This window comes from Phocoena phocoena, chromosome 6 (genome assembly GCF_963924675.1).
Source record: "Phocoena phocoena chromosome 6, mPhoPho1.1, whole genome shotgun sequence".
In the NCBI taxonomy this organism is placed as follows: domain Eukaryota; kingdom Metazoa; phylum Chordata; class Mammalia; order Artiodactyla; family Phocoenidae; genus Phocoena; species Phocoena phocoena.
Window position 1 is genome coordinate 49,744,201 of NC_089224.1, and position 21,995 is coordinate 49,766,195.

General features: G+C 39.4%; 1 protein-coding gene across 3 annotated transcripts in view; it reads left to right on the forward strand.

The window, feature by feature from the left end:
- Window positions 1–922: 922 nt before the first annotated feature.
- BNC2 (basonuclin zinc finger protein 2) overlaps window positions 923–21,995 on the forward strand; it is a 296,481-nt gene continuing 275,408 nt past the window's right edge. For 2 of the 3 annotated variants that reach the window (XM_065878632.1, XM_065878634.1), the window contains exons 1-2: window positions 923–1,006; window positions 9,705–9,905. In XM_065878632.1, coding sequence (XP_065734704.1) covers window positions 9,810–9,905 — 96 coding nt within the window. In that variant the 5' untranslated portion in view covers window positions 923–1,006; window positions 9,705–9,809. The remainder of the gene's footprint in view (window positions 1,007–9,704; window positions 9,906–21,995) is intronic. The other variant, XM_065878635.1, reaches the window with a different exon arrangement.

Sequence of the window (21,995 nt, forward strand, 5' to 3'; positions counted from 1 at the left end):
TACACGGATTCCACCTTAACGTTCTAGTCCAACTGGACCACTTCTTTTGGGTGTCTCCTTTCCGTTGGCCTCGGTACTCTGATTCAATTTTTGACAGCTCTCACTTCTCTACTTTTTTTAAAAAAATTTTTTGGCTGTGCCATGCGGCATGTGGGATCTTAGTTCCCCGACCAGGGATCAAACCCACATCCCCTGCGTTGCAAGTGCAGAATCTCAACCACTGGACCACCAGGGAAGTCCAATGGACCACTTCTTTAGGAAAATTACCAGTTCTTAAGTTCCAGGGCAAATGCTGCTTCTGCTTAGAAACTTTCTCTGCCCATACCAGCTGGAAGGAATCTCCTTTTCTTAAGTCCTATACAGTTTGGCTGCTACCTCTACCTATCACGTTGTTTTATTAAGGTTGTTTTTGTACATGGCTTATCTGTACTAGATTGTATCTGGCTTATCTGTACTAGATTGTAAACTTCTCATGAGCAGGGACTATGTTTTAACTTTCGTGTTCCCCACACCTTCTTGTAGTTGGCAAGTAGGGCTTTGATCAGCATTCCCTAACAGTGGCTAAAAGTGCTTAGTTTAAAATATGTCTTTATAACACATGGAAGAAAAGGGAGCTAGAAACTGAGCTAGTCAGGGCAAAAGTGTATACCTTATCAATCAGCAAATTATTCACTTCTTCCCACTTTGTTACTTCCATTCTCTCCAGAACTTATTTAATGGTTGGCTGCTGTCAGCCTTAGAGACTGTTAACTCTTAAAAAGTGTTTAGGTGGTCAGAGGAGTGGATTTGCAATTGTTTTTGTTTTTGATCTGTTTTGATGTACTAAGTGTCTCCAAATAATACTGTCTGCAGAGTATGTGTAATTTCCTTCCCAGTCTCTCAACAGGCATGCCTAGCATCCACTCCAAATAGCCATAGTCACAAGTCAGAGGATAGGCTTAATGAGCAGGGCGGGCAAGCACCTTTCAGGATCCCCTGTTGTGGGGTTGATGCTGCTCAAGTTGAGGTATGTTTAAGCCTCTTGGATACACTCCCATTCTGGCACCGCCTAGGTAAGGTATCTCTCACCTAAATATTTGTCTCCCTCCCTTTTCCTGTCTTTCACACTCATCACCATTTTGTGAAACTCAGGTATTTGCTTGATTCCTCACACTTATTACCTTTAAAGAAATCATTGCAAGCAGTACATTTAGTGGCAGTTACATGAATGATTTTTGAATGTGATGAGGTATCTGTCTTCTTCTGCCCCTTCTCTTTTCTCTCCCACTCCCCCCTTAGTTTTTCTTTTCCCTCCCTTTTTTCTTTCTTTTACATAGTTCTAATTTATTGTTTTCACTGTTTTTACTAGCAGTACCACTCACAGTAGCAGTAGTAAACTTTTAGAACCGAAGTATAACATGCATACAGAAAAGTGTACAGATGATAAGGGTATATGGCTTGGTGAATATTTACAAAGTGATCATACCCAGAACCACCAATGAGATGGAGATACAGGACCCCACCTGGACCTCAGCAGCTTTCCTTGTGCCTCTTGTAGTCACTACTCCCCACAGAAGGTCATCACTATTCAGAACTAAGTTACCCATTAATTCTTCCTATTTTTAATATGCTGTTAATGAGTTTCTGGCATCTTCTGAGTTCCTTAATTTTGAAAACAATATTCAGGTTTATTCAAATTTGCTTTGTTTCAACATTTTTTTCATTTAAATAAGTATATCTATCTGTCTATCTATCTATATGAAATAGCCTCTGTGGTTTTCCGAGGATTATGAAACTTCACATATACTAGTATTTCACTTTTTTTTTTTTTTTGCGGTACGCGGGCCTCTCACTGTTGTGGCCTCTCTCGTGGCGGAACACAGGCTCTGGACGTGCAGGTTCAGCGGCCATGGCTCGCAGGCCCAGCCGCTCCGCGGCATGTGGGATCTTGCCAGACCAGGGCACAAACCCGTGTCCCCTGCATTGGCAGGCGGACTCTCAACCACTGCGCCACCAGGGAAGCCCAGTATTTCACTTTTTAAACTTATTTTTTAAGTTTGTGAATTTCATTTCAGAGGTTACCATCAGCAGAGTTGCTCTTTTCTGTGACAGCTCTAAAAGCAGTGTTGGATTAACTGGGTGCCCAAGAATCTCAATCTTCCTTCCCGACAGTAATTTGAACTATTATTGTGATAAGTTCACTGGGGCTACGCGTTTCTTGGGTCTGCAGACTTTAGAAGGAAGCAAATAGAGAAATTAGCACTGTCTTTACAGCGCTTGTAGCTCTTCATGGTTATACAAACTAATTGCCCGCTGTATGCTCCCCAGCCTGTTTTTTGATGCTCATTTAAGGAAACACGTTACTGGTTGTTTTCCTCTAGACTTTCTCATAAAACATGAACTTTACATTATGGTAGGAAGAAGGCATTGTCACTGTTCATAGCTGAGAAAAGATGAATAAAGTCACTTTTCTGTCTTTAAGCCAAAACAGAGTAGGTAAAAGATTTCATTTTTTGTTTTTTGGAGGCTCGAGATTCATGCCAACCTCAGATGCAAATTTGCATCTGCAAATGTCCTGATTCTAAGGATTCATCATTTCCCTAACATTTTATAAACTACCTCATCTACCACACCCTACCCAAGTTCTCTTTATTTAAAAAATTTTTTAGAGCATATCAAGGGATTATGGCATTTGGATATATCCCTGAAAACACATCCTTGATGTGTTTCTCTGAAATTGAGGCCCTGATTAGGCTGTCAGCAGATGCTGTATCACATCGATTGCGCCAGTTGGTACAGAGACAAGTGTCAACCAGAGCGGTTTCTCCCTTTTGCCATAGAGGGATGAAGTGTTTAGGTAGTATTTGCTTATGGGGGATGTTCCTGCCACTGCTGAAAGTGATTTAAATCTCTGTCCTATTCAAGCTTAATTTTAGGAGGCCTGTTTTCCCCATAGTCTGAGATCACATTATGATGTTTTCAGTGCACAAGCTTCTCCCTCAGTGTAGCTGATCAATTTTTTGGGTACAGCAGTTATTATTGTTGTTATTTTTTGGTCATGTGCTCTCCTATGGTATTCCTGTGAGTAAACACTAGAGCATTTAGTACCCATGATGCTTTGGCAAAAAAACAAACTAACCGAAAATCAAAGGTATGCCTGCGTTTCTTGTGCCCTGAAATCCTCAAGCTATTCTGGCTGAGGTTTCTATATACTGAAATGCCCAGTGCAGGCTGCCAGGGCTGTCTGGAGAAGGTGTAGTTGTAAACAGTTTTAAATTGTAACATGTACAATTTTAACACAGAATCTCGTAGAGGAGAGAGGGGCCAGTGATTGAGACTGGCAATCCAAGGGGACAACACCATGTTTTTCCTCCTTCATTTGAATCTATAAAGATCCTTAACTGCATTTTGAATTGGTTAATCCGTGAGCTGTCAGCCAAATTTATGTCCCAGAATTTCAGAGAATAAGCAATAGGATTGATGTCTCCAAAGAGGAAGATTTATAGAAGACTACAGGTGCATAGTTCAGTCCATCCATACACAAGCGGGCACAGGGTTAGATTCAGTAGTTGGCAGCATGCATTATCTTTTTAATCTGGATTAAAGGCGGCTGCATTCAGGTGTGCCTAGATCATCTGGTAAATTGAGACACGAATGAGAATTGTTAACTAAGAAATGTTTTCCGGTTTCCTTAAAATTTAAATGCAGGGATCCAACTAGTAGAATCCAGAAATTTTCTTCAAGATCATCAGACTTCGCTTCTGTAGAATAATTGGCGGTTGAAAGAGGGGTACTTCAACCCTTACAAGGCTGGTAATGGAAGGAAATTAGGAGCCAGTGGAGAGTGGGAGATGTAGGTGTGATAGGTGAATCCCCTTCAAGGGGAGAGATGTGTTCATATCTGAACTCTACCTTAAAAGCTGCTTTTTAATCTCCTTTCCTTCCTTTCCCCCAAAACATGCAGGCAGAGCAGAGTAATAGTTCATCTTTTTGTATGATATTTTTTGGGGGAGGGGTGAATTTTCACTGTCTTGGCATCAAATGACCTATATGACTCAAGGGAAAACAGGCAGCTTAGATTATGATACAATTATTCACAAAGGGGAAACCTCAGTGGAAATTATTGTTTTACGTTTTCTCTATTCTTTACAGTGAGTCAAAGAATTTTCCCCCTTAGCGTCACGTAGAAAATGAAACTTTACGCAATAAAAAGTAGGGATGGTAGGTCTCAAAGGGGAAAAAGGTTGCTGTCAACTTTTTTCCTCTGGAATATGGAAATTTGGGTGGATTATCTGCTCAGAGGAGGTTTCCTTTATTAATTCTTTTTCCTTTTTACACTTAAGACATCTGTTAACATTTCACACAGCCCAACAGATGTTGCAAAGCAAGTCCCGTACTTTGTTCTCAAGAAAAATGACTTTTCCTCAATTGGTTCCCCGCACCTCTGTGACTGGGCCCAGCCTGCTGCTTCTGCATAATTTGCATATATTAAGTTATATACCTTAATGCTATATGAATTTGTAGCTTCAGCATTCTTTTTATACTGTAAAGTGTGATTTGATTAGAAACTAGTTTACATGTTGAGAGGTCATAACATTTAAAAAATCTCCGTTGAGAATGGCAGCCTAATTCCACAGATAGGATTGGATAGCCAATTATTGAATATTTTTCTCTATAAAATATGTGAAGTACAAAAGCTTGAGTTGTTTTGCCACAAGGAAGTGCTGATTGTCATGCGATGTGGAGCGTCATTTTTATTATTTTGGCAAGAACAGGGACAGTTTTGTCTTGACAAGCCATTAGATGAATACCAGCTTGTGTCACATGAAAAACCACTGATCTTTAACCCAGCTCTGTACTTAACCAAGCCTTGAAAATGAATAGTGAATAAAAGAAGAGCAAAGGCCAGTTTACTGTCATTACAGATTACAGAATCTGTTAACAGCTGCTGAACTGAACCCAGGGAATTACAGGTATTGTTCCGTGAACCAGCAGAAGTCCTACAGATGCTTGTTAAACTGTGTATATAAATTGTACATTTATTTGATATTTGCTTAGGATTTACATTGTTGGAAACAGCTATAAAAAAGGAAAATTCTTGAGTAATTTCTCAGTGTACTAAATGTATGCCTTTATCACAAAGCCATATATATTTATATGAAACTATCTCAGTGATGCTTCCTTACCTCCACTTATGGAACTTATTTTAAGAAAGCAATGTGCCTTTAAAAGAATTAGAATAAGTATCCAAAAGAAAAGAAAAAGTATGCAGTCCCCCCCTCCAAAAAAAGAAACCCCACATACAAACACGCAAAACAAAATCCTTCGCTCATTTGTTTCTTCAAGGTGTTCATTGTGCCTCATATCTGCACTAACATGTGATTTTTTTTTTTTTTTTTAATGGAGGGAAAAACCTAACCCACCTCAATACCCAAATATTGAAAAGATCAGTAACATTTACAACAGTCAGTTGTGGGAATTGTTGCTTACAGAGCTAACAAAAAAGAACACACTTTCTTACCCTGCTGGTGGAATTGCATTGTGCCTCCCTGTAGTCTTGTTATCCCACACTAACTGAAATGCAAATTCTTTGCAACTAATTGGATCTCATTGAGGGTACATGCACAGTATGTAGTTATATGCAAAAAGGTTTTTAAGAATAAAATTTCTCTGTAATTACAACTTTTGATTATGATCTGAGACATTGGTATCTATAGTATGGATACCAATGGACTATAGATACCAATAGACTATTCTTTGTAGAATATCTATATCTCTATATATCTAACTTTTTTACAGATTACTCAAAAACATGAGCTTTGAAATGCTTGGTAGAGTACCAGCTCAAAAGTTAGGGGAAAAATGTTTATTTACAGCAGTCTATAAATTGGATTTTGTTAAAGTCCTATGAAAATAAAGATTTTTTTTAAAATTTAGAATTTAGTATCTTAGAGCCAGTACACTGAAGTCATGTTAATAGTGTAATCCTTTTCTTGGAACATTTTAAATGTGAAAACATCATAAACATCAGAAAGCACTTCCAAAAGCTGTTGTCTTTTTGTTTTTTCCTTCCGTTCTCCAATCTATTTTAACATTGTAAACTTCATTTGAGTTTTTTACTTTTGTGTAAGTGTATTTCTGCTACATGTCGTGGTGAGGTGGAGGTATTCACATTTCCATAATATCTTTAATAACTTGGGTGCCATTTAGACCTAGTTGGTGTACTTCTTCTTCCCATGGTCCATCTCTCACTATCAGTAAGGGTGGGAAAGCCAACACATAGCCTTTAGGATTTGTGAGCCTTTAGGAAATACATGGAATCAGGAGAGCAGAAAAACAATTACTGTGTAAGTGATGCCTGCTTCTACTCCCCTAGTTTTAAGTAATTTTAATACAAATGATTCCAGACAGTTATTCTACAATCTTCAGACTATATAGCCAGTGGACAAACTCAAAAGTCATCTTTGTACCTAGTGGGTACATAGTTTTTGTACCTGTGTCCTTAAAATGATACAGGTGTCCTGCTTGCTAGACAGAAGATTATCTATCCTAAGACTGAGGACTCTGCATGCTGTGTTTAGATGTGGAAGTGAGTGGGAAGTTCTAGGAGTCAAATTTGTATTTTGAAATACTGGATTTAAAAATGAATGTTTGAAACTTAAAATCTGTAAAGCACAGCATGTGTACATGCTTGAGGTTTTTGTTTTAGTTGACTCGTTCACTCATTTCTTGCTAAGTCTGGGTTAATTGTTGTCTCATTGTAATAAAGCTTGTCTTCTTTGTAGACTATTCTTACAAGCAAGTTAAAATTTTGTTTGATCAAATCCATTTAGCAGGTGCAGAATTGCATGGTAGAGTTGTAGGTAAAAAAAAAAAATTTTTTTTAAACCGTAGAACGATAACTTGGTGCTTTTGAGGCTTGTGCCTTGGCAGTTATGTGCCAGATACACGTTACACTGTAGACCTGTTTCATCTAGAGCAACTCAAGCTTTGCTCTCTGAAAGAGTTCCGTTTGCCTACTCTGGGTAGCATTTTGTCAGACGACTGCTGGCCAGGCAGACTAGATTTGGATGTATTAGCTAGTCAGCCTAATAACCCTGTACAGACTGTATTGATTTTCTAGGAGGGAGTTTATGAACTAAATAAACTTGGGGTTGGTGTCTTAATAAACTGCTTCTCTCAGTCTGTCACATTTAGTTACTGAGCTGTGCAGTTTGGGGGAAAAAAGGCTAATTCTGTTACAGATTGTTCACAGCAGGGTCTCCAAATTAGCCCTTTGTTTTGTAATGCCACCTTGCTTGGGCTTGCTTTGAGCACATTTCTCAGTTTTGCCCTAATGAGTTGCAACACTGATAATGTGGCTGATGATCTTTCATTGATTTCACTATCACTTGCTTGTCTGGTAATTGATCCATTGCTGAGCCTCTAGTTAATTATATCGGCTTTGACATGGCCCAGTCCACGGGGAATTTCAAGTCTTGCAGAATAACAGTTTTAATAAAAGAGTCTATTACTGCAGGTGCTTGCTGCTGCGTGCCAGTTGATTTTTGTGGTGTGTGTGTGTGTGTGTGTATGTGTATGTGTGGTTGGTGAGGAGGGGATACCTGGGAAAGGAGAGGACCACAGGACTGAGAGAAAGGAGGGGTGGGGGCTGGAAGAAGAGGAAGAGGGAGTGAAGGAGAGAAGAAGGAAGGAGGGGGAGCTGAGAGGGTGAAAGCAGGAGAGCCAGAGGCACGCTAGAGAGAACACGCAGGCAAAGCGATACAACAGAGCCTGCAAGGAGCGAGGAGGAAGCTTGCTATTGACAGTGTCCTTAAGCCTCCCACAAATAACAGCCATTAGTGGGAAGGTCAGGAGCTGAGCATGCAGCTTGACTGAGGCACTGAGTGCCACTTCAGAAATCAAGAGGCTAGCAAATTTTAGAGGGAGTTTAAATGGGTAATAGCTAGCTGTAAAGGTACAGTCACTGTTGACAATTGACTCACAGGGTCTTTTTCCGCCCTCTCCCCGCCAAGAATATTTTATTGACCACAGGTGGACTTAATATATTTTAAGGCAACAATTCTTCGGGTTTTTGTTTGTTTCTCTTCAGATATTGAATTTGCTGCTTTTGAGACTTGTTTTGTGCTTAATGGTGGTGAACCGGAGGGAAGTTTAACAGAAAAGCTTTCAGGAGATGTCGGTTCTAGAGGGGAAGGCACATTTGTGTCAACACAGTGCACGTTTTCTCATCTTTTCTCATTGTCCACTAATGACACCGAGCTGCCACGGAAGCTCTTTTCTGTTTCTTTTGTTGTTTCAGAGAGTAAGGTTTATTGTTATTCTTGAGTTAAGAGAGAGCAAGGAGAGTGGTACATTTGTCCTCGGTATTTGTAGGTGGTCGAAGATTAATGTGCCTTACATTTTAAGTTTAGGAAGGATGGCTTTTTGCTGCTGACTACTTTTATGAGATGACATGAATTTAGCTTTCCATTTTGGAGTTACTGCGTAGGTACAGTGTGTTTTGTTCAGTTCTGCTTTTCCATGAAGAAGGTAGATAAATATGATCTAATAAATAGATGTTGTGTTTTAAACCTGGTTTAATTAAAAATATGACACGCTATCGAGGTTATATTTCATCAGGCCGGAAAACGTTATAGAATTTTCCATGGAGATCTTGAATGAAAAATGGAGTTTTTATATTCATTACTTTTTACCTGAAATGGGGCAGGCTTGTTTTCTTCATCTTTTTCTTTTTTATAATTTGAAAGGATATTGTAGAGGCTTCCTCCAGGAACTTTAACAAAGGGTTTTTTTTTTTCTACTTTTGAGCTTTAAGAAAAGGTACACTTTTCCCCTTTCCCCTTCAGTTTCTTATTGTTCAACATCCAATGGAGTAATTGATGCTCTGAGGGAACTGGGTAGTAAAGAGTGTGTATTTATTTTGCAGATGTTTATTGTGCATCTTCTACGTTCAGAAAACTGCTAGGTTTATTTATTTACCTTTTAGAGTGTAAGGTCATGTCTCTGTGTATATTATTTTTCTCTAGAAGTTTATATGTGGTTATAAATAGTCCAGTACATACTATATGACTTTTAGGAGCTAACATTTTAGACAACACCTAAGCCAACTTCACATTCTCTTATAGCTGAGTATTTTTCTTTCTTCCAGTGTAATCAGGGGGAAAAAAAATGTTTTTAAGCCGGGCGGTTTACAAATGTTAAAGCAAAGACTGATGTCAGATATTGCATGCTATACCCGAGAGCATTGTTGGGAAAAATTCCCTGGGAAGGGCCCCAGTCTCTCCTTGCCCCGTGGACCATCCCTGATCATGGTGCTGCTTGGAGTGTACATAAGTGCGTATCTCTCTATCCGTGTGTCTGGAGAGGGGTTAGTGCAGGGTGTCATTTAGTGCCTGACAGTGGAACAGTGCAGTTGACTCTTAGCTCTGCTATCCAATGACATGCAGTGGCTGAGAGTTTGAAGCTGATGGTTGGGTCTCCAGTGCTGCCGGCACACCTGACAGGCAGCTGTTAAACCGAGCAAAGGCAAGCTCGGGGAGTCACAATCTATGCATAAATGATAGGGGTATCTGTGCAGAAGGTGCGAAAGAAGCTCTGACCCCCTCCTTCCCCCAAATCTCCCCCTTCCCCAGTGAAATGCACAGTTCAGCCAGCTTCTTAACTACACTACACTCCTGCTACTGGCTGCCAAGAGGCTCAAAAAATCCACCTTCACTTTTCAGTCAGAAGAGGCAGAAGTGGATGTGAGAGAAAGAGAGACACAGAGAGACAGAGAGCCAAAGAGGGCAAGAGACTTGACTTTAAGAGACTGCTGTACTGACAACTCCATGCAGTTCGGAACCAGAACGACTCCGGCTGAACCAGGGTTCATGGGGACATGGCAAAACGCTGATACTAACCTCTTATTCAGAATGTCCCAACAGGTAAGTTACTTTCATTTTTTTTTTTTTAAAGGAAACCTTGAATTGTTACGTGCACTTTTGTTTCTGGTATTTTCCTTACTAAACATTTTTGAATTGTGATCACTTCGTAGTTGGGTTCTGTTATGTCATAACTGTTATTGGAACGTGCAGGGTTACTTCACGGCTTCCCTAAGGGCTACTTACAAGAAAAGGGGGGAAAGGATACCGAAGTAGAAGAAAGCAAAGGCATCTGTGGCAAAGTTTCACAGTCCAGCCTGGGTCCTGGGTCAGGGGAAGGCTTCATTTATTTCTTTGTTTTCTGTTAAAAATTAAAAACAACCACAACACCCCCCACCCCCACCCCCCCGCCCCATGTTATCTTTCTATCTGCATTGATCACTTCATCCAAGTGGCTGCTGTCTCGGAGTAGGTTTACCAACCTCACAGCCATAAAATGCAGGGGCCCCTCGGCCCTGCCCGACGGACTTCCCGGGGCTGGAAGCGGCTAGACTCTGACCCGGGCCGGGAGAGGATACTGCGCAAGAGCCGCTGGCAGCGCCGAGGGGCGCGGGTGGAGGCGGCATGTGTGGCGGGCTGAGCCACCGGCGGTCCCACTTCCTCCGTGCCGCCGCCGCTGCCGCCTCCTCCGCGCTCGCCCTTCGCTCCCGCAGCGCCCGCTCGGCTCCCGCCCGCCCGCCCGCCCACCGGCCGACGCACTCACACTCGGGCAGCCTCGGCGTCCTCCCCAGAGCCGTCCTCGGGCTGGCCGGCTGCGCCGCCGCTGGCTCTGCGGGGAGAGCCGCGTGTCCGCGCGAGGCCGCCGGCGACTGCTCATTAATCAGCGGAGTCCGCGGCTCGTACTACGTACCGTGCGCTCGGTGGTACCTACGCGCCCCGCGCGCCCGGCTCCTCTTGCACAATCACTGGCTCTGCGGCTCCGAGGGGGAGCGAGGGGGAGAGGAAGCGAAGGGAAACAACCCAGAAACTTTCATCTTGGACTGTGCTCAAGCGAGGGAGGGAAGTTCCCTGGTGCCTCCCTCCCAGACACGTCTTTTCAAAAGCCTCCACCAGCAAGAGTTAGTATGATACTACCCTCCGCACAGCACGAAAGTATTACTGACGAGTTCACTGGGATTTTAAGTAGATGGAGGTCGTTAGAAAATGGATAGTGCTCCACTCATTTAAAAATAATACTGCAGCTGCGTTCTTTTTTAAAAAACCTGTTTTGTTTGCAGGAGTTCATGAGAACTAAATACTTTATTCAGTTAATTCGATTTTTAAAGTATTGGTAAAGAAGGAAAGAAAGCAGTTTGCCAGGCTGGAGACTACCGCAAGTTTAGAAATAGATCTGCGAAAGACCGTGCAGAGAGCCAGCGCTTTGCAGCATTTAGCTAGCGAACAGCTGTATCACACAGTTCTAGATAGGATAAATACATTTGAATAAGGTGTATTTTGACATATCCTGTAGAGGGACCCTGATTACTGCTGATACAGTAAGCTGGGATTTAAATGCAATCAACACAAACCCAATATGCAACTCTTAATGTGCAATTTCCCATTCTTGCAAGTTAAAAAGTTCATTTCCTCCCAGAGATACTCCTTGGAGTTGCCGAGTGCTTTGAGAGGTATATTTCTGAGGCACGTCCCTGCCTGGGTGGCTGTTTTCGTGGTTGGAACACAGAATGTGTTTTCACTGACCTTACGACCAAATAACTTGTTCTGGCACTTTAAAAATTAGATGTCATATTCAGGGTTTTCTTGAGTTAGTGGAGGTCGTGTGTGTGTGTGTGTGTGTGTGTGTGTGTGTGTGTGTGTGTGTGTGTTTTGAAAGGGAAGATTGGTTTAGGTCTCCCTCTAGCTAGAAAAGAGTTAATAAAACCAGATAGAGATAATGATCAATTGATAAATGGCTATTGAACCACATAGATGGTGTTAGATTGCTTCTTTGGCACTAGCCCATTTCCAAGTAGATTTGAATCTAAGGAGACTTTAAGTCGTGGAAAACATTTTAGCTAAAAAACAAATAAAAGTAAATTATATAAATGATGGATCAAAGTTAGGAAAATAAATTGAAATCGCTCAGAGACAGAAACTTGTACAGCTAAGCCATTATGATGTCTTTGATCCAGCTGTTTCACTCTGTGGGTGTATAAAAATCTCTTGTGTGTACCTATGTGCATGTATGTGTGAAAGTGGGCATCAGTGATAATATGAAAAGAGTAGAAATATAGGGAAGTAGTTTATGCATCATGGGTGCTGTATGAAACTATATAATATTAATATACTATTTACTAAACAGAGTAGTACAATCAAGGGAGAAAATCACAATTTAAAAAAGTGTAGTGATTTCACTATATTTTATGTATTTTCTTTATTTTTTGGTTTTGAAGTAATTGGAGACTCCCCTCCCCCTCTTTTTTCTCCTGTCGTGGTTATTAAATGCTTAACCTCCTCTGCATTTTTGGAAAGCATGTGAAAGAGGGTATGAGTTTACATGTTTTTTTTTTTTTCTCTCCTTTAGGATGACATTTTAGTTTGTATAAATATTGTGTAAACTTAAATTGAAACCGTGTAAATCTAAAAATGTATGTGCTGTACATGTTTAATATGTTTATTTTCCTGACCTATAGTTCATCGGCAATGCTGATTCAGAGTGTGTGTGTGCGTGTGTGTATGTGTGTATGTGCCAGAAGGAAGATATCTCGCAAAGCCAACAGTTTCAAGGAATACTAGTCTCAGTATACACCTTAAGCTAGCTTTTGTCTTACTGCAGGTAAAAGTTTGTCCAGTTTAATCAAGTCTGCAGAATTTTGTATTTCTAAGGCATAGAGATGTTTTTTCTATATTATGATTATTTTAATTTCTAAGAAAAAATTGACTTAGCTCATGAAATGAATACAATTTATTGGGTATATTTTTTAGTTCAAAGTTTTCTGTAATAAGAAAAACTAGGATTCACCTGACCGTTTCTTTAAATATTAGAGAAGACTGACTAGCAGGTTTTAAAACTGAGTTATAGAGAACTCACCATCTGTAGTATTTAACTACAGCAAAACTTAAGAGTGTGAAATAGCTCATGAATACTGAAATTTAGTATTCTAGGGTTGTATCTTCTATGGGTAATTTAGGAAGTAGGGTTATGAAAATCTTTGTCTTTTGTTTTGTATGAGCAAAGTTAGATCTGCTAATATGTAAATCTTCAGTCTGTGTAATTCTAACAAAAAAGATACCACAATCTGAAGCCAATTTAGATTTGGTGGAACTAAGTCTGTTCCCCTAAAGTTTGAGATATGACAATTTGACTGCATTTTCCTGCCTCTCTACATTTTTCTCCTGTATTTGAGTATGATGTTTTCAAAAGGGATAATATTTTTCCATACAGACAGATATTTGGTAACCTTAAAGGGCATGACTCTTGACTTTTGTAAAGGGAGTTCTTCTTTGGGTCACTTTGATCAGTGACAGGTCGAGAATAACCAGAAACCCTTTGCTCATCTTCTCTGTTCATCTCCTAGAGTCCAGAATGTTATTTTACCCATTTTAACCTCACAAAGTACTGTTAAAAGCACAAAATCAGGACTGCTTTTGGAAGTTGTTGTTGTTGTTTTTAATCAGGCTTTAAATGGCGATTTTTCGATTTCTGTAAATCTTTTGTGCATGTGAGAGAATAGCAAATAAAATTTTTGTAGCTACCTCAAGGGATGCAGTAGTCTAATATATCTTGAAATCTTTTCAGAAATGAAACCATAGCAGGTAAAGGGCTAGAGCCCACACTTTTACACATTACTAGAGGCATTTACCTTTTATTATTAGTGAGGTATGTTTAACCTGTTTCAAATAAGATGTGGATCCCTTAATAAGGTCTCTTTTCAGACACGAGTGAAATACTAAGTTAGAATTATAAATGACTCTGTGCATCATTATGTAGTAATTTAGGATTCACCCAATGATGTAACAAAATTAACAACATAATTTCATTGTGAAACTGTGTCTTGTTAAAGAACAACTGTCTGACATTATCCTACAGTTGCTTTATTTAACTTCATGCAAATATTATTAGTAGTGACATTTTTCTATTGTGCATTAGATTGTCTCATTAGCATGATGTGTTAGTTATCACCAGAGAAATCATTTCCTAGATAGGTGAGGGGCAAACCAAGAAAGCTAAAAATTAAATCAGTGATTTACATTAATACCAGAGCGTCTGCTCACCAGAGATAGGACAGAGTCAAGCAAACTTTCTCACTAATATAAAATCTAGCCCATTTCAGAGAAATGATAAATAAAATATATTGTCAGAAACATATAATAACATTGCTGGAATCCATTTAAAAGCAGGTTTGAAATGAATTTTTCTCCCAGTAGTCTTTTAGTTCTTTCTATTCATATAGGCAAACACAGTTTCCGTTGGTTGAATCTATATTTTCAAGTGGAAATGGTGGTTTTGTCTGACTTCCTACCTGCCCCTGCCCCCCGCCAAATAACTTGAATGTTTATTCATTAACAGTTTAAAAGGCACATAGACAGTGTTTCTTACAAGTCAGATGCCTAATTGTATATCGTGATTTGATTCTTCTTTCTAGTTTGTACAATACATTTTTATTCTAAACTCTATCCCAGTCGTGCAGCCCTCCCGTCCCTTTTAACAGAGGATGTATATTCTTATTTAACCAGAGACCTGAGTAAAGCAGTTGATAGTTAATGGTCTTTGAAAATGACTTTCACTGCCAGGCATCATGCATCCCTAGGTTTCTGCACTTTTCCTCCTCCCTTTTTACTCCCCTTCTTACAGTCGGTGTGTTTTAGTAATCATGTCTTACTAAAAAAGGATTAAATTGACCAAACTTATGGTCATGATGCTAAAATAAATATTTATATTATATTAGGAGGCATGTAATTTCAGCTTGTTGAATCGGTAGGCTGCTACCTCCAATTTAGTTCCCCTCTCTAATTTGAGTGATAATGTGTTTTATTTTGAAGTCTTAACTGTAGACATATGTTCATATATAATTCTTATCATCCATTCTTATAATGTAACACTAAAATAGGAATACGTGGATAATTGTTAAAATACAAATTATAGCATAGAGACAGGTACCTGTGTGCTGGCCTATACTTTGTAAGTCTACGTATAACACGCAGACTTCACTTAACAGGCCCTGTCTAATTTGTAATGCAAGGGAGGGGAAAGTAGTAGGCCTTATTTGTGGTGTTTACATATGTGTAAAAGCAGATCAGGCACAAACATATTCTCAGATGTGTGTGGTATATATTGGCATATATTAAAAATCTGTGCACAAATTTCAAGTTTATTTTCGCCACAGTACATTAAGTGACTTGGAACATAGTAGGTGATCATTTTGAAATTACTTTTCTCACGTTTCTGTCGTCTGCTCCCTGGGACTGTGTGTGTGTGTGTGTGTGTGTGTGTGTGTGTGTGTGTGTAATTTGTAAAGCCTTTTGCTAAGGTGAGTCGAGTAACCACAGTCGAAAAATCAATCCCTAAAGGTGCAGCTATCTTATCTCTAATTGTAGGTATTTTTTTATAATTGCATTTATGAGTGTATCTGAACACTCACTGATAAATTCTGTTGTTCATGCGTGGCTTTATGGAAATCTGATTAATGGAGTGACAGGACAGATTTGGGCTCCCACAGCAGCACATCCTCCCACTCTGTGTCAGGGTTAAGAGCCGCGGCAAATCCTCCCTAACTAATTAGATGCTGAGTAAGGCATCTCGGAGAAGTTGGGGCAAAAGTGAATGGGTCACAGCCAAAGCAGGATTGCAAGGACTCCAGTGATAGTGAAAGCATTCCAGTTTGCTAGGTCATTGTGACATGGGGAGCTGATTCCAAAGGAGCAGGCCGTTACAGATAGTGAGCTGGCGTCATCCACTTCAGCGAAAAACAGAAATTCTGGTGCTTCTGTCTCCCCACCTTATATGCCTGACACACACTTAAAAGTTAGATTGGGCACCTGCCTTCATCAGTCTGCAAAGCTTTCCACAGGACTTTCCCTATAAACATGAATAGCTAATGACTCTGTACAGCCTAAGAGGTATTTTCTGAACTTGGGATGCTTGATTAGAATATGCACGCGCGCACACACACACACACACACACACACACACACACACATATGTATGTATCTAAAGGAATGAGACAAGAAACTGGAATTTACTTCTAGCTTGTGTCCACAATTTGAATCATTGTGTTGGAAATGAACTAGGAGTTAACTCCTTTTTTCCCACGGAATATTGTCAGGGAACTTTGTGGTAGCAGGGAGAAGAGAGTGAATCGTGGGGTGACTTTTTCAGTGAGAGAATTTTTTTCTGGGATTCCCTGCTTGTTACTATCCAAAGAACATGGAATATAATGGTTACAAGATTTCCTTTCATGTGAGGTTTGGAGCCCGGGTTGTTCTGTGCGTGGAATGAATTCTTCACCATGTGAAAATCCTCTTGTCCCTCTCGTGGTATGTTTTTGCCGCTACACAACTACCTTTTCAAGGCCTTGGTCAGAGAGAAGATTGTTTGGGGATCATAGGAAATGATTGATCTCACCCCTGTCTGCCGAAGCTGATGCCATTTTTATTTCCCAAAAAGCAGCTGGCTTCCACATTTTGCGTGGTGATCCTCGTCTACTTAAGGACCAGGGAGAGGAGGAAGGGAGTCAAAAACCCTTTCAAGGAACTTCGACATCTATTTTTAAGCTTTAGAGAAATAAGGGAAAAGAGGCATAAGTCAGGCATTAGCAGCCTTTCTTTCCTGACATACAAACAAGACATTGTGTAGAAGAAGGAGATTTTTCCTGTAAGATACAACTGTAAACAGGCGAAAAAAATAAGATGAAAAACTTTCTGAACAACTCAAGCTCCAGGAAGTTTTAATATGTACAGATGACGTCCGGAAAATGATGCCCGGGGCGGTGACATCCGACGTACCCCCGTCTCCTCACTGAGCATGACCTGTACTGCCTTCTCCCTCCCCACTTTTCAAAGAAATTTAGAGACTAGGAAAAATAAAAGTATTGATTCTTTTTTAATTTGTACATTCCCTGTAGGAAGCCTAGCAAATTTCATAGTGTACATTCAAACCCTAAGGTGAAAAATTTATGACTAGAGTTCATTTGGGTGAGGGCGGTGTGCGGTGTTGTTCTGTTCAAACGCTCTGGGAAGCATTTCATGCCACAGAGTCAAGAGATCAGGAGAAGAGAGGAAGAGCTGTATCATTTCTTCATCCACAGAGCCTTTCTTAATGGAAATGCTTGTGGAGAAACAATGCATTATTCAAACTGGCTAACGTAGAAATCAAATGCTCAGCTTATTAATCATCATTCCAATTAAAAAAATGAATTGATCCTTTAACAACAAAATAATATCCTTTTGTTTTTCTTTAATTAAGCTCATCAGTTTTTCATTTCTGTTAAGAAAATGAAAATAATCTTGAACAGTAGGAAGTTACTCATTGTAGCACGGATTCTCTTGAGCATATCTGACATCTTATTTACTCAGTATTTTTAGACTGCAGTGTTATTTTGCTACTGTCTTTAGGGTTTGTGTGTTGTTGAGAGGGGGATGCTTTAAGTCTGTTGTGTTGGCGGCCATTTACTTAATGACCTAAATACCTAAATACATGGTTAGGCTGTTCTTTCTTCCTATTTCCGTTCCCAAAGACCTAATTTCTTACTTTATTTTCCTTTCCCCTCTTTTTTCTTTTTCTGGATTTCTCCTTACTTTCACTGGGTCTATTTGCCCTAATAAAAAGGAATTAAAAGGCAGTACCTGGCTCTGGCAGAGGGATGGGAAAGAGGCGCCACCCTCAGATGTGGTCCTCATTGTGGAGGTGCTGACAGGAGGACTGTCCCGAGTTCTGTTCTGTAAGGGTTCTCTAAGTCTGGGCTTGATAAAAATGTGTTACCAAGGGCCCAGGCTTATCATTCAAAGGCGCTGAAAGGCAGTTCAGTTGGATCCTTCACCGTGTAAGAAGGTACTTAGCTGAATAGAGATTTTGCTTTTCTCTTTTTCTTTTTTTTTTAAAGTAATTCTTGGCTTTATCATTTTGTGCGGTTAGACTTACATCTGCGCAAGAGAGCATTTTGTTAGAAGGAAAACGTGTAAAGTTTTCCGTCAATAGGTTGAAGGTATGACTCTTTGAGACAAACTGAAGTTAATAAGAGTTAACTGGAACATTTAAAAAAGAAGTCGTGGCAGGGCTGATATTAATGGGTGACATTAAAAATTGAAATTGAAAGCATGCAGTATACATAACACAATGAGGAGGATTCACTACTGTTTTGTATTTAATAAATTTTAACTCATTGTCCTACACAGCTGAGAGACTGTTAAAATGGACAAGATTAGAAAATATTATTCTACATGGGAAAGACACAGCTTCCAGTCCTGGACCTGCTGTGCTTTTGTGTGACTGTCATGAATTTTTCAACTTTATTAAGGTGTCTTTTAGTGGCTATTTGTTTTCTAGACAGTTCTTCAGGACTCATACTTGATGATCAGAGAGTACCTGAACGGGGAGTTTAAAAAGAAAAATTTCAGGATAATGAATATTTTACATGCCAAAAATAATTACTTTCAGCTGGCTTAATGTAATAACACAACTAATATTAAAATGAGAACGTTCATCACTAGGGTTTAAAAAAATTTTTTTTTCTTCCATTAAAATTTAAGCAAGAAAGATTTCATTGACTTAAATCATTAGGATGGCTATTTGGGACACCTAATCAGGCATAGGTAAAGAAAGCTGCCCACTCCTGTGCCCTCTGCCAGTGCTGGAGGGCAGTGGACATGACTGGGAGGCCACTTGCAAGAAATGGGACGGGGGCTTCCCTGGTGGCGCAGTGATTGAGAGTCCGCCTGCCGATGCAGGGGACATGGGTTCGTGCCCCGGTCCAGGAAGATCCCACATGCTTGCGTACCGCAAAAAAAAGAAAGAAAGAAAGAAAGAAATGGGACGGTAATTATACACTGAGCATATTCATGAAGTTGCCTTCTTGTTGACCTCATGTCAGAACATAAGAGTCAGGTAGGTTATTTGTGGCTCTATCTAATATCGCTTTTCTTTTATTCTTTTTTTTTTTTTAAGTATAAATATTAGAGTACCAGAAAGAACCAAAACCAAAGCCCTGTTGTAAACTTTGTGGAAAGACTTACTGTCTTGCTATAGAAAAAATTTAAAACCCCACAATGTCACATGGTAGTGCATTTGTATGTGGTGCACAGACAGGCAGGAAGTGTACACCTGTCCTTTGGTTGGTTGTAGGAATTAAGTGATTCATTTCTAGGTTTGTTGAGGTTTTGGCAGTGGCTGCCTCAAATGCAATGACTGTATGGATAGCTCACCCTAAAAAGGAATTCCTCATGTTAGGAATGTCATTTTAATGATTCCTTACTTTGTAGCCTTTTGGCTCCTTGAGGATAGCTTTTTGGGGAAGCTCAGTGTCATTCATTGGGAAATAGCTTGATTGATTCTTACTTTGTGAATTGCCATTTTCAACCAGCGAAAAACTGCAGTTATCCTCAAATGAGTTAGAACTAAAGTGAGATGGAAATACCAAGATTAGACTCTGACTCGAACTTCAAACATCTCATCATTTCCCTTCCCAACCACTTCTTCTTTGTTTTCTTGGACAACTTTGGAAAGTAACCGGGGACTGAATAAATCTTAAAATATCTTACCAATCCTATTGTCTGTTAAACGGAGTTCCGTGTGAAAAAGAATTTTTCCATTTTGACTCTTTTTTTTTTGACGTTTATTATAAATGAAGTAGGAAGGGATCGAGAGGGAAGTCCACCATCTGGGAGAGCTTGTTTCAGTAGCCAGCATGGGAGCCCGAACCCTGGCTTCATATAGGTGAGGTGTGTTATGGGAATAAAGGCCTTGTGCATTTAATGAACCCTGCCTGCCTGTCAGCTTGGTTTCTCTTGCACCATTGTTGTTCACATAGGAAAAAAAGAGTGTTCACAGCCTGTGGTGAGATTAGAGTAATGAAAATGAAGTGTTAATCTGTCGATAGCTAGCACATCTCATATACTGCTTGCTTCCTGGGCCACATTCATGCTTGTATAATATATTCCAGGTTTTCTCATGACCAGAGAAGCTTGGATGCTCATTATATTAAAAAAAACCCTTTTGGTTAAAAGAGAGAAGTGCTAATTTTTACTTGTGCAGATAACTATTTTTAATAACTTCTTTGTAAACTGACTGCTGCCTGCCTTCTGATTATGCTGATGACCCACTGTTCTTTGTGTGCCGGTATGCCTGTACTTTTGGTCTCTCTCTCTCTCTCTCTCTCTCTCTCTCTCTCTTTTTTTAAAACAAATGTAGAATGTTGAAATGAGCCTCAGTGTAAGCCTAGTTTGAGATACCCTTTCCTAGAAATCAGTGATTCATAGAAAGAAGTGAATGGAATACCTTCATCCCCATAGAATATAGATTAAAGAATATTAAACATTTGTTATCTCATGCTTTATTTTTTATCTTAACACAATAAAGTGCAAACAAAAATAAACAAATCAGGAGTCTTCTAGAACTGTTTTATGTATTTGCAGTCAGCTGCCATGTGAACCTGAGGAGAAAATTTTAAAACTTTGGTCATCATGGATGGGAATTAACTGTGTTTTTCCATAAAATTCCCCTTTCTAAAATGTTATAGTAGATAAATCAACATGAATGTGGTGAATTATATCAATACTTTTCCTAGAACTCTTGTTTTAATTTTTGTTTTTTACCATTTTACTCATTAGTCATTTGAGAAATTTAAAAATGTTTCTAAAGGGATACTCTTAAAGAAGAAAGAGAATATGTTTAGTCTTAGATTATACCAAGATGTTTTAAAGAAAATAACGTGGACCGTTACATGCATGCTATCCCACGGGGTCATCTCTTTAAGAAGCACCTTAAGAGATGGTTTCAAAAGAAGTGTAAAAGGGGTGGGGAGAGGTAAGAGTTCCAGGTGTCTGCTTCTAATTGCTCAAATTTCAAACATAAGGGATATTAAGGAAACATGCTTCCCCAAAGGAGTATATCACATTGTTGTTCAGCTATCGGGCCTGAGACTATTTACGGAGCTCATACTTACGGCATTTTCTCTTTTCCTAGTCAACTGAGTGTTAAGGAATGCAGTACGATCATTATGATTTTGTGAACTGTTTACTTAAAGTTGTTCGAGTTGTTAAGAATCAAGAGATTTGGGGGATTAAAGTTTGATTGTGAAGTAAATTTGGCGTGTGTTCAAGGGTTACTTTCTTAAGGTGCAACTGGAAGAAAAATGCCTCTCTGATAGGAAGGAAGCACCTAATTAAAAATAATCTTTCAAGAATGCGGGCCAGTGATGAAACATGATTTGCAAACACTCTCCTAAAGTTGATTTACATGTTTTTCTTTTTCATAAGTTGGAATATGGCTGGTCATAGCATATTTAGTGCATTCTGAACCATACAGTACAGCAGAGATAGCCTGTTGATATCCTTTGTGAAGGGAAAGGATACTTTCCTCTGCTAAATAGGGTATTTCTAATTTGTTTGTAAACTCTGTTAATAGATAGAAGAACTATATTGTTGTGGTTAATTGGAAATAGTGAAATAGAAAAGACTTTCTCCTTGCACTTGCCTCCAGTTAAGAAAAAAAGCAAATAGAAGTGCATGGTGACTTTGTCATAGACATCTGCTTTTAGGTAATAATCATTTTTAAAGAAATATACCATGACTTTTGGGGTCATCTGAACCTGCAATAATGTCTATTTAGTGTAAGTATAAATGTCAGATTGTGGCATACATGTGGAGCCAGTAAAGATGAGTATTTGCTATGATAATATTCATGCATTCTAAATGTTGACTTTTAAAATTTACCTTGAAGATGTATTCTATTTCCATATTAGGGTCAGTTTTCACTTAAGTATATGATCGTTCAAGAAAGGAAGTGCAGAAGTGTTAACATGTGAAGGAACAAAATGGATGTAGATCTCAGTAATAGTTTGACCTGAGCACGTTTTCTGGGCTGCAGAGAAGAATGTGGTTGATTGAAAACTAGTGTAAATGTTTTGTTGAACCACTGTGTAAGACAGTGTAAGACAAGATCATCAGTTTTGGATTTGC